Source organism: Physeter macrocephalus, chromosome 14 (genome assembly GCF_002837175.3).
Source record: "Physeter macrocephalus isolate SW-GA chromosome 14, ASM283717v5, whole genome shotgun sequence".
NCBI lineage: Eukaryota > Metazoa > Chordata > Mammalia > Artiodactyla > Physeteridae > Physeter > Physeter macrocephalus.
The window spans coordinates 92,038,935-92,051,398 of record NC_041227.1 but is presented as its reverse complement, the minus strand read 5'-3'; the positions used below and the strand labels follow the sequence as shown (position 1 = coordinate 92,051,398).

General features: G+C 38.3%; 1 protein-coding gene across 2 annotated transcripts in view; it reads left to right on the top strand.

The window, feature by feature from the left end:
• The window catches only part of PAFAH1B1 (platelet activating factor acetylhydrolase 1b regulatory subunit 1), an 82,471-nt gene that overhangs the window by 53,654 nt on the left and 16,353 nt on the right, over positions 1 to 12,464 (top strand). For both annotated transcript variants that reach the window (XM_007125460.4, XM_055090426.1), the window contains exons 3-5: positions 9,484 to 9,568; positions 9,874 to 9,948; positions 10,851 to 11,057. In XM_007125460.4, the coding sequence (XP_007125522.1) occupies positions 9,484 to 9,568; positions 9,874 to 9,948; positions 10,851 to 11,057 (367 nt within the window). The remainder of the gene's footprint in view (positions 1 to 9,483; positions 9,569 to 9,873; positions 9,949 to 10,850; positions 11,058 to 12,464) is intronic.

Sequence of the window (12,464 nt, the reverse complement as noted above, 5' to 3'; positions counted from 1 at the left end):
TTGATTAGCTCTAGTAGTTTTCTGGTAGAATCTTTAGGATTCTCTGTGTATAGTATCATGTCATCTGTAAACAGTGACAGCTTTACGTCTTCTTTTCCAATTTGGATTCCTTTTATTTCTTTTTGTTCTCTGATTGCTGTGGCTAAAACTTCCAAAACTATGTTGAGTAATAGTGGTAAGAGTGGGCAACCTTGTCTTGTTCCTGATCTTAGTGGAAATGGTTTCAGTTTTTCACCATTCAGAACGATGTTGGCTGTGGGTTTGTCATATATGGCCTTTATTATCTTGAGGTAAGTTCTCTCTGTGCCTACTTTCTGGAGGGTTTTTATCATAAATGGGTGTTGAATTTTGTCTAAAGAATAAGAGATATCTTTTTTAACGTTAATGAAGACCTTTCCATTTTTAAGGAATGTTTTAAAATCAAGAATGTTGAAGAATTTGGTCAGATATACATTGAGATCTTCATCATGTACCATTCTCATTCCCTTTTTCCTCCTCAGTCCCCTGCCTATAATGCTTATTCCTTTAAGGCCCAACTCATATCTTGCCCTTACAAAAAGATTCTTCTATTCAGTCTCATTTGTCTCTTTTTGAATTAGTTTTCACACCCTTTGGTAACTTTGGTTTTGCTCCTCAGATAGATTTGTAAGTCCCTGGAAGGCAAGGAACCACAATCTAATCCTCTTTTATATTCCCTAGTATGGAGCTGGGAATAGAACAGACACTCATCTCTTCCCACATTCCCTTTTTTTCTTTCCTCCCTTGTTTTATAGTGGAAGTGTGCTTTACATTAAAAAATGTAAACGTTTCAAATTTTTCAACACATGACAGTTATATTGGCTATTCTTATCGTACAGCCCTACTTTTCCATACGGGTTTCTTAAGTATGCAAAATAATTTTTTACAGGAATGGATCTTAATGGATCTCACAGTTAAATAAATATCTACAATTACTATAGACTTTAAAGTTAGAGGAAAAGGGAAAAAATGTTTTTAAAGTTGTGAGTTGTATTGAAGAGCTGAGGCAAAATATACCCCCTGTGGAGACATTGCTGACCTCTTACTTTTATACTAGGCCATGCAACTTTTTTTTTTTTTTTTTTAAATAAATTTATTTTATTTATTTTTGGCTGTGTGGGTGTTTGTTGCTGCACGCAGGCTTTCTCTAGTTGCGACGAGCGGGGGCTTCTCTTGTTGCAGAGCGTGGGCTCTAGGCACGCGGGCTTCAGTAGTTGCGGCATGCAGGCTCAGTAGTTGTGGCTCACGGGCTCTAGAGTGCAGGCTCAGTAGTTGTGGCCCACGGGCTGAGTTGCTCCGTGGCATGTGGGATCTTCCCACACCAGGGATCGAACCCGTGTCCCCTGCATTGGTAGGCGGATTCTCAACCACTGCACCATCAGGGAAGCCCGCAACTTCTTTTTAATGTCAGTCAGTAATACACGTGTGTATCACTGATTTGAAACAACATAATTGGGAGGCTGGCCCAGTTAGTGTGAAGTAATGTCATAATCAGACCTTCATTAACGTTATTGTAAGGTTACTTTTCTTTTTTTTTTTTTTTTTTTTTTGGTATGCGGGCCTCCCTCTGCTGCGGCCTCTCCCGTTGCGGAGCACAGGCTCCGGACGCGCAGGCTCAGCGGCCATGGCTCACGGGCCCAGCCGCTGCGCGGCATGTGGGATCCTCCCAGACCGGGGCGCGAACCCGGTTCCCCTGCATCAGCAGGCAGACGCGCAACCACTGCGCCACCAGGGAAGCCCAGATTACTTTTCTTAACAGATTAAAAGAGTAAAGAAGAAGACATAAACGAGGGGGAGGATCAAAACTGAACTGATCAGTGGTGCCTTCTGCTTTGTCGTTCCATTACTCAAAAAATTTTGTCTAAATATGAGAATGAAAAGTAATAATGCTTTCTTGTGTGTTCATGTTTTTGGTTTTGCCTTTTTAAAAGAAATCCAACATGGTATACTTATACACCATTTTATTGCTGCTGTGGTATGGAGAGTGAGGGGTGGATGTTACCTCAGACCCAGATCTCTGCTGAAGAAAAATGGTAACTGACAGGCTAGTATACCAGGCGCATATTCTTTTGCTTAATGATGAAGATAAAGGTCCACTCACCCTGGCTCACCCAAATTTTATTTTCCTTTACTTCTTCACTGCCATTATAAGGTCTCATTGTAACCTCTTGCTGTGCTTATACTTGTCCCAAGACTGGTAGTAGTTGAATCCTGGACTACCCTTTTGGAGTAAGTATCTTCAAGTGTGATGATGAAGGATGATCATTGTAACCCTTTGTCAGGGCCCATAAGGTTGGAGAAGTGTAAGACCTATGACCGGGATCTGATCATATCAGTGCTCCCCTTTTCCCAGAGATTCAGTGGGTGGCTGTAGCATATTTAAGAAGTCATGTTACCTACCTGTCTAAGACTTGGTTAATGTCCTATGGCAGCAGCTTATGGAATGACCTGCAGTAGTGTCTCTGCACTTGAAGTGAACTTTATTCACATCTTCCCCAGGACCATGTAGTTCATCTTGGTGTTTGTCTAAAATGGCATAGCCTGGTGTGTTGTGAGGGTTGTCTTCTGGAACAGGGCACTAAAGATGATGATGTACTTCTGGGCGTGTGAACTTGTATGCTTGATCCTGCTGGGTCTTCTCATTATCTTAGTGGTGTGCCCTCCTAACCCTGCAGTCATCCCACAGTCATTGGGCCACTGCAGACTTTTAGAACAGTGCACATTAACTCCATTGCTTTCCTCATTCTTGAATATGTGAGATCAGTGTATCTTTTCTGATGGGCCTGGTAAGAAAACATCTGTTTGTCAACTACTGACTTAACCTAGTTTCTTCTCATATAAACAATAAAATTTAACCATTTATAGAATTCCTAGAACATCTTTAGTCAACCTTAGAATGCTAGAGTACACAGTTTGAAGAAATACTGTTATTGTCATTTTGGTTTCAAAAGGCCGAATTTTTGATTCTCAGCTTCACCATTTATTAGCCAAAAAAATCAGTTAAGCTCTGTGAGCCTCAGTTTCTTTACCTGTGAAAAACAGCTTCCATCTCAGTCTCCTGTACCGCATGCTCTGTAATTCCCTCTGCTTCAATTTATATTCGTAAGAGATGCAGGGGACCCTGAAGTATTCTGCTTTTATTGTTGGTGCTATCCAGTCTTTTTAGAGTTGTTTTTGTTTAAGTAGCAGTTCATAGCATTTAGAAAAACTTTTGAAACTCTTATCTCCCTTTATAAGAGAAAAACTTTTGAAACTCTTATCTCCCTTTATAAGAGTGTGAGGGTGTGTATGGATTGGTAGTGTGGCGTATTGTTATGACTGATACCACAGCTACAAAAATTATCGTAGGGATATAAGAACAATGAAGAGAGTGTAAGAAGTCAACTAAAATGCTTAGAATATAATTCTTGCATTTTAATAAACTTGAAATAGTTTAGAAAAACAAACATAATCTCATTTGTTATTGTAATAGTTTCAAAGGACAGCAGTAGAATATGTCCGATGTGATACTATTCCATATGTAAGCCTAAACTCTGTCTAACCAATTCTGTTTGTTCATACATAAAAGTCCTTCATCTCAGTTCGTTCTTTTGATTTTAACCATTTTCTCTGATTCTGCATGGGGTTACTGGTTTTGGTTCTACTCAGAATGACCTGTTGCACTTCTGCATGAATTTTTCTTTGATTCTAGTGATAGTTGTTTTTCTTCATCTCCTAAGGCTTAGTAGATTTATTTAACTCATGTGTATGAAGTTTCTTTGAGAGATTATTATAAACTTGTGCTTTGATGTCTACTTGTTTCCAAGGGGATGAATCTTCCATCCTAATAAAACTGATGAAAATCAACTCTAGGTCAACAATTGAAATTAGTAGCAAACTCTAGAAGCACCTTTTAGGCTGTTAGAACCAAGAGATTCTTCAGTCTTATTTATTCTTACTTTAAGTGATGGTGGTACACCTTGCCTGAGTTAGAGGTTCCACAGTCTCTGGATCAGATAGTTAGCTTAGATATTAAGTGATGAGGTAACGGGGCAGTAGTGCCAAAGTTATCTGGCCATGGAAACCTGACTTAAGTTTTTTGACTCTGTCAACACCACTCACCTGACATTGTGGTTAGAAGTGTGACTAAGAGGTCTGACTAAATTGTATTTGATGCGGAAATAAAATTGACTAGACTCTTCTGGGACTGGGTTGTAGACTTTGTACATCATCAGTATGTTGTACTACCCCTAATGGTATCATACTCACTTAAACTTCAGTTTTAATTTATTTGCCATATTTTTGTATATATCCCTTGCTCTTTGGTAGTTCAGTATTATGATAGTTTAATGCTATGTAATAGCTCTTTTTCTAAACTCTTAACAAGTAATACTGTTAACATTTAACCTTCATTAGATAGAAAGAGAATGCATCCCTGATATTCTCAAATCTCACTGCTCCTCCCCAGCTCCAGTATTTTACAGTGCTCATTGGAAGCCTTACTGTGGAGTGGAATACTGAGGCTACTTTAAGTTCTGGAACTGCACTTGCTAAAGTCAGCAGGGACCTCTTGGTAGCCAGATTGTTTGGACACTTTTTAGACTTTACTTGACCTCTCTCAGATCTTTGTCATTGTTAGCCATTTCCATTTCTTGGAAACTCCCTTCTCCATTGGCTTGCTGACATTTCTTAATTCTCATACTAGGCTTCTTCACTCCCTAATGGCTTCTTAATTATTGGTATCTGTCAAGGTTCCATCATTTACATCATGGTTTGAATCACTACTACCTGTTTACTAATTTTCCTAAATCCTTTCCTTACATCAGATCGATCTTTTAAGCTTCTGACCTGTATATTCAATTACCTCCTATATCATATCTTTACTTAAATATAGCTACTTCAAGTCAAAAGATTTAAAACTGAACTAATTATATTCTTGGCCCCCCCCTTTTTTCCTTCCTCCTCTTCTCCTGTTTCCTGTCCAAGTAAATGTTATTACCATCTACCAGAAACTTGTACATCAACTATTTTCTCCCATCTCCCAGATCTAGTCAGTTACCAAAACAAAAGCTTAGTGGTTAAAAGTATGAGTCATTCTTGGTTTCAAGAATTTGTGTGTAGGCTGGTCAGAATACCCATCATTAAAAGCTCTGCAAATAACAAATGCTGGAGAGGGTGTGGCGAAAAGGGAACCTTCCTACACTGTTGGTGGGAATGTAAGATGGTGCAGCCACTATGGAGGACAGTATGGAGGTTCCTTAAAAAACTAAAAATAGAATTACCATATGATCCAGCAATCCTACTCTTGGGCAAATACCTGGACAAAACTGTAATTCAAAAAGATTGTGCTCCGCAACAGGAGAGGCCACAACAGTGAGAGGCCTGCATACCGCAAAAAAAAAAAAAAAAAGATACATGCACCCCTATGTTCATAGCAGCACTATTCACAAAAGCCAAAACATGGAAACAATCCTAAATGTCCATCAACAGATGAATGGATAAAGAAGATGTACATATATACAATGGAATACTACTCAGCCATAAAAAAGAACAAAATAATGCCATTTGCAGCAACATGGATGCAACTAGAGATTATCAGACTAAGTGAAATAAGTCAGAAAGAGAAAGACAAATACCATATGATACCACTTATATGTGGAATCTAAAATATGGCACAAATGAACCTATCTACAAAACAGAAACAGACTCACAGACATAGAGATCAAGCTTGTAGTTGCCACGGGGGGGAGGGGGAGGGAGAGGGATGGATTGGGAGTCTGGGGTTGGTAGATGCAAACTATTATGTTTAGAACGGATAAACAGGACTTCCCTGGTGGCTCAGTGGTTAAGAATCTGCCTGCCAGTGCAGGGGACATGGGTTCGAGCCCTGGTCTGGGAAGATCCCACATGCTGCGGAGCAACTAAGCCCGTGCGCCATAGCTACTAAGCCTGTGCTCTAGAGCCTGCGAGCCACAGTTACTGAGCCTGTGTGCTCCAACTACTGAAGCCCGCACGCCTAGAGCCCGTGCTCCGCAACAAGAGAAGCCACCGCAGTGAGAAGCACGTGCACCACAATGAAGAGTAGCCCCCACTCGCTGCAGCAATGAAAACCCAACACAGCCAGAAAATAAAGAAAGAAATTTTTAAAAAATAGAATGGATAGGGGCTTCCCTGGTGGCGCAGTGGTTGCGCGTCCGCCTGCCGATGCAGGGGAACCGGGTTCGCGCCCCGGTCTGGGAGGATCCCACATGCCGTGGAGCGGCTGGGCCCGTGAGCCATGGCCGCTGAGCCTGTGCGTCCGGAGCCTGTGCTCCGCAACGAGAGAGGCCGCAACGGAGGGAGGCCCGCATACCACAAAAAAAAAAAAAAAAAAAAAAAAAATAGAATGGATAAACAACAGGGTTCTACTATATAGCACAGGAACTATATCCAGTCTCCTGGGATAAACCATAATGGAAAAGAATATTTAAAAATATATATATATGTGTGTATATGTGTATAACTGAGTCAGTTTGCTCTACGGCAGAGATTGGCACAGCATTGTAAACCAGCTCTACTTCAGTAAAAAAATTTTGAGTGTCAGGCTTTTTTTTTTTTTTTTTTTTTTTTCGGTACGCAGGCCTCTCACTGTTGTGGCCTCTCCCACTGCGGAGGACAGGCTCCGGACGCGCAGGCTCAGCGGCCATGGCTCACGGGCTTTTTTTTTTTTTTTTTTTTTTGCGGTACGCAGGCCTCTCACTGTTGTGGCCTCTCCCACTGCGGAGCACAGGCTCCGGACGCGCAGGCTCAGCGGCCATGGCTCACGGGCCTAGCCCCTCCGCGGCATGTGGGATCTTCCTGGACCGGGGCACGAACCCGTGTCTCCTGCATCGGCAGGCAGACTCTCAACCACTGCGCCACCAGAGAAGCCCTGTCAGGCTTTTTTAATTGCAGTATAGATCCACTTTTAAAACACTTATGAAGAAATACAATATATGGAAGTATATGAAAATGGAACAACTCCAGTTAAAGGAGGAAGGTTTTGCATTCCACCTACTTAGCCAGTTTCTTCCCCACCTACCTAATGAATGTTGATTGGAATTATTATCCTAAATTATTTCACTTCATCTTAGTTTTGTGACCTTGGATAAATCAGTCTGTCAGTTATATAGTATAGGGGTAATATACTTTTCTACAGGATGGTTTTAGGATCAAAAGACAGTGAATATTGTTTTTTAAATTAGATTTAACATTTTATAAAAAGTATAAATGTAACATACAACTCTTTTGAGGTGCTGTTTTATGCACATTTGGAATTACCTATATCTTTCTAATAAATCGCATTTACCACACAGCCATCTTTTTAAAAATATAGATGTTGAGTTAAGCCACACAGAATTTGGAAATCTTGCAGAATCTTAAAAATTTAACATCTACACTTTCATAAAAGCTATATAAGCAGAATCAAAGGGCATCAATTGTTTGTTTTAAGTCAGTAAATGCTAACCCAAATGTTTGAAAAGTAAAGGTGGTAAAGGGATGACGTTCGCAACTGCTGGTAGGAGTATAAACTGGTTACAACTCTCAGAAGCAGTTTGACGACAGCTATCAAAATGTCCTAAAAAATGTGTATATTTTTTGTCTTAGTCTGTTCTTAGACTTCTCTAACAAAATATCATAAACTGGGTGGCTTATAAACAACAAAGATTTATTTCTCACAGTTTAGAGGCTAGGAAGTCCAAGACCAAGGAACTGGCAGATTCGGTGTCTGGTGAGGGCTCACTTCCTCGTTCCTAGTCTCTCCATAAGGACATTAACCCCATTTGTGACCTCCTCACATAGGCCCCACTTCCAAATACCATCACTTGGGGGATTAGGCCCCTCCACTGGTTATTGTACTTAAAAAAATTTATTTATCTATTTATTTATTTGGTTTTGGCTCCGTTGGGTCTTCGTTGCTGTGCGCAGGCTTTGTCTAGTTGCGGTGAGCGGGGGCTACTCTTCGTTGCAGTGCGCGGGCTTCTCATTGCAGTGACTTCTCTTGTTGCGGAGCATGGGCTCTAGGCGCGCGTGCTTTAGTAGTTGTGGCACGTGGCTTCAGTAGTTGTGGCTCACGGGCTCTAGAGCACAGGCTTAGGAGTTGTGGCACACAGGCTTAGTTGCTCCGCGGCACGTGGGATCTTCCTGGACCAGTGCTTGAACCCGTCTCCCCTGCATTGGCAAGTGGATTCTTAACCACTGCGTCACTAGGGAAGTCTCTAGTTACTGTACTTTAATCTTGGGTATGCTAATAATTACCTGGAATATGAAGTGTTTGCTCAAATTCCATTATCTTTCTTCATTGTTTGTTTTTAACATGTCATTGAATTAAAACTTAGTCCCACCAATTCTGCAGTACTGCTAGAGTGTTTTATTTCCTAAAGCATCAGGTGGGCAGTAGCATTGACATTTATACAAGGATAGTCCTAGCAGCATTGTTTGTAGTAGTAAAAGCATATGTCTCTCTGTAATGGAATACAATATTTTTTTTAAAGAGGCAGATTTACATCTGATAAAGAATGATTGCTGAGATTAAATGAGTTTATGTGACATTCTGTGTAAGACATTGTCTGTAGTGTACTGCAGTTTGTTTTAAAAACACGTATTAATTATCTCTAGAAGACTATGCAAGGATATGTAGTTATAGGTAGATTATCACTGAAAGAATACACAAAACACTGGTAAAGTGGTTGCCTCTTAGGATGGAATATTGGGGGTCAGTGGTGGAAACCACACTTTATTGTGTACTTATATATTTAAAGTTTGTTTAACCTTGTGTATGTATAAACTTTTAAATAATTTAAATTAATTTGAAATGTTTTAAAGGCAATACCAAGGAAACAACTGTTTCTATCACAGTGGGACTTAGGCTCAAAAAAATTGAGAGACATTGGAATAGGTTGCCTTAGGAGACAGGTAGCTGATTTTTGCCTTCAAAGAATATAAGGAGAGCATGAAATTCATTTGCTAATTCAGCTTCTCTAACCTTTGAGTTCTTTCTAATTCTAAATTAATTTCTCATTCTATGATAATATACTAAGTTTGTAGCTTATGCCTTTTTTTCACCCACTCTCATGGTTTAAAGTTGTCTCTAAAATTAAAATACTTATTAATTGTAATTTTATCAGAACAATTCTGCCTACAAAACTAAATTTCATTACTGTCACAAAGTGATAACTAATTATATAAGCCACATCTTGATCTTACAGCTTGTGAGGCAAGCAACACATTAGAAACATAACTAAAAGCTCAAGAACAGTGTTATAATCTTAAGGATGTACTATGACAGGGTTAACTGTTTTAGAGGCTTTGGTGGGGGATTCCTTTTCTTGTGAAATACTTGTATGATTTGGAAGGTCATACTCTTAAAAGAGTGTCTTAAGATTTATGAGATTTTAAATATAATATTCTTTCTTCAAAATAGAAATGAGAGTTTATTAGGAGTCATTTGAATTTGTTTTCTTTCAGAAATCGAGCTATAGCAGATTATCTTCGTTCAAATGGCTATGAAGAAGCATATTCAGTTTTTAAAAAGGAAGCTGAATTAGATATGGTATGTTTGACTTTTTACAGTTATTCATAGTTTATATGAGTGGACTATACTTAGGTATCCCTAGTTAACGGTCACCTGAGTTATTCGCAAATCTTGTCATTTGTTATTGTGGTTTACTTGGCACTAAACCTAGTATTCACCCTCCCCCCGCCTTTTTTGGTATAATCAGATGTTTTTATTTATTTATTTATTTTTATAATCAGGATATTTTTCGTAACGTTTGAACCTAGAGATTGAATGGCTTGTATGGCTTGAACTATTGTATTTTTGCCTTTTTTAAAATATTCTCATTTTTTTTTCTCTAGAATGAAGAATTAGATAAGAAATATGCTGGTCTTTTGGAAAAAAAATGGACATCTGTTATTAGATTACAAAAGAAGGTAACTAAGTCTTTTTTCTTTTAAGTTAGTTGTATTCAAAGTATATAAACTGAAGATATCAACATAACAAATTATTCTTTTACATTAATTAATAATTTAACCTTGAAAAGGCAAATAAAAATACATTTCTATGCATTATTATTTCTATGCATTATGACCTATACAGATCATTGCTGGTAAATGGTAATTTATGCAACCAGGGCTACTGGCTGAGTTGAATCTAACACAACCCTGACTTCAAGGAATTGGTACTGAAGAACCCATTTATGCACTTAGATGGGAAGAACACATGGAGCCAATATGATGCTGGGGAAAGAGCGCTAAAGTGTGCTCGTAGACAAGTCATTTTCATCTCTGACCTTTTATTTTTATCTGTAAAGTGAAGGCAGTAGGTAATATTCTGGTCCTAAAATTTATACTTTTAGTAGGCAAAATTAGAATAAATAATATTGTTATAACATGAGTTAATCCATAAAAAGCCCTTAGAAAAGTGCCTAGCACATAGATGCTCAGTAATGTTAGCTTTTAATATGAATATTCTGATTAGCATGTACAATGTAAACTATGGTTTGGAAAGAATTTACTAGGAGTGGCAGAATTAGAAAGGATCAAGATAGGTTCCCTACTCTTCCTCTAATTTGTATCCTGGCACCTTTCAAATTTTTCTTTGAGTTAAGGAGTTAAGACACAATTGTATTGCATTTTTCTCAATTTTTAGTTTTGTCACACTAAGATTTTAGTGATATATTTAATATAGATCATTTTCAATTAAATCTGACAAATGCTTTGTAAATTACTGAAATTTTATTCTCCGTATATGGATGCAAAATAAAGGCAGGTTTTTAAAAATATACAATTTTTATCAGAATTTATCTGTACATAACTATGTGTTCCTTCTTAAGGTTATGGAATTAGAATCAAAGCTAAATGAAGCAAAAGAAGAATTTACGTCGGGTGGACCTCTTGGTCAAAAAAGAGACCCAAAAGAATGGATTCCCCGTCCACCAGAAAAATATGCATTGAGTGGTCATAGGAGTCCAGTCACTCGAGTCATTTTCCATCCTGTGTTCAGTGTTATGGTCTCTGCTTCAGAGGATGCTACAATTAAGGTAGTGATTTCAAAATTGAAAGACATACAATAGGATAATTGTTAGAAGCAACTTTAATGTTAATTGAATGAAAGAAATGAAAAGATTCTGAAATGAGGACCTACGCAGAGGAACAGGAGGGCCTCTTTGAAACTGTGTGATTGATTCTAAACCTTAAAAGACAGAATAAAATTTCATTGTAGCTCCTGAGAGACAAGCTGCCAAATAAGTTCACTGATGACTTTGAGAAAATTGGGTGTCACTAATGTAACATTGGACAAATATAGGTCACCCAGTGCTTGAATAACTTTTGTTCTTGAAGGATGAAAGTATAAGTATGTGCCTTACTTAGTAGCAGAGGTGATAGATGAAAATACAGGATTACAAAACTAGTAATTCCGGGGGTGAATATATTCCACAAAAAAATTCAATAGAGGATTTATTTAAATTGCACTCTCCTTGATGGTTTTGATTCCAAACTAAACAGTAGTTCTCTCTAGGGGTATGGAAATGTAGCAGCTTTCCATTTTATAAGTTATGTATTTCTCTCATTTTAAAAAATTTTCATGATAAGCATATACATTTTAATATTTTTTAATCAGGAAAAAAGTTATTATAATTTCCTTTGATTCAGACACAATACAGTGATAGTTGTATAAACCACGTACAGAAAGATAAGTAAGATGTAGTTTTAAAAATTTAAGTAGGTTTCTCTATCTAAAGCTTATTTCAGATTAAGTTCTAGATTTTAAGTTTCATTTTTAGAGGTATAAATGAGAAAATGTGAGTAGATTGCTAAGATTGTATTTATCACGTAGCAGCAGTCAGCATAAAACGCAGGCATTACTTAAATGTATATACTTAACCTGTTCTTTAAACATGATTGTATGTTTTCCTTTTGTGGTTTCTTTAGTTTCTAAATCAGTGGCTTACTTTCATCCTGTGTGCTGGTGATCCATGGGTCGGGCTGCAAAGTAATTGGAAGAGAGTCTTAAATTCTATTTGTATTACATATTTCTGTAGGCTGAGATGATTGCCTAATACACTAATATACTGCTGTCTTTCAAATTATGTAGACATGTATTTAGTTTATTAATTTCATGATGGTCTTGTCTACTAAAAACTGCAGTGCTCCCGTGAAGCATGGGGGTAAAGATAGACTTATCAAATAGATGGAAAACTCAGTCTTAACTATTGATTTTGCAGCAGTGGTCTAAAAATGTAAATAAAACTGCTAATATGCCATCTTAAAATTAGCTGTTGGTTCAACTTTAAAATATTACAAATGGAAGTTTTAAAAGTTTTATCGGGCTTCCCTGGTGGCGCAGTGGTTGCGCGTCCGCCTGCCGATGCAGGGGACACGGGTTCGCGCCCCGGTCCGGGAAGATCCCACATGCCGCGGAGCGGCTGGGCCCGTGAGCCATGGCC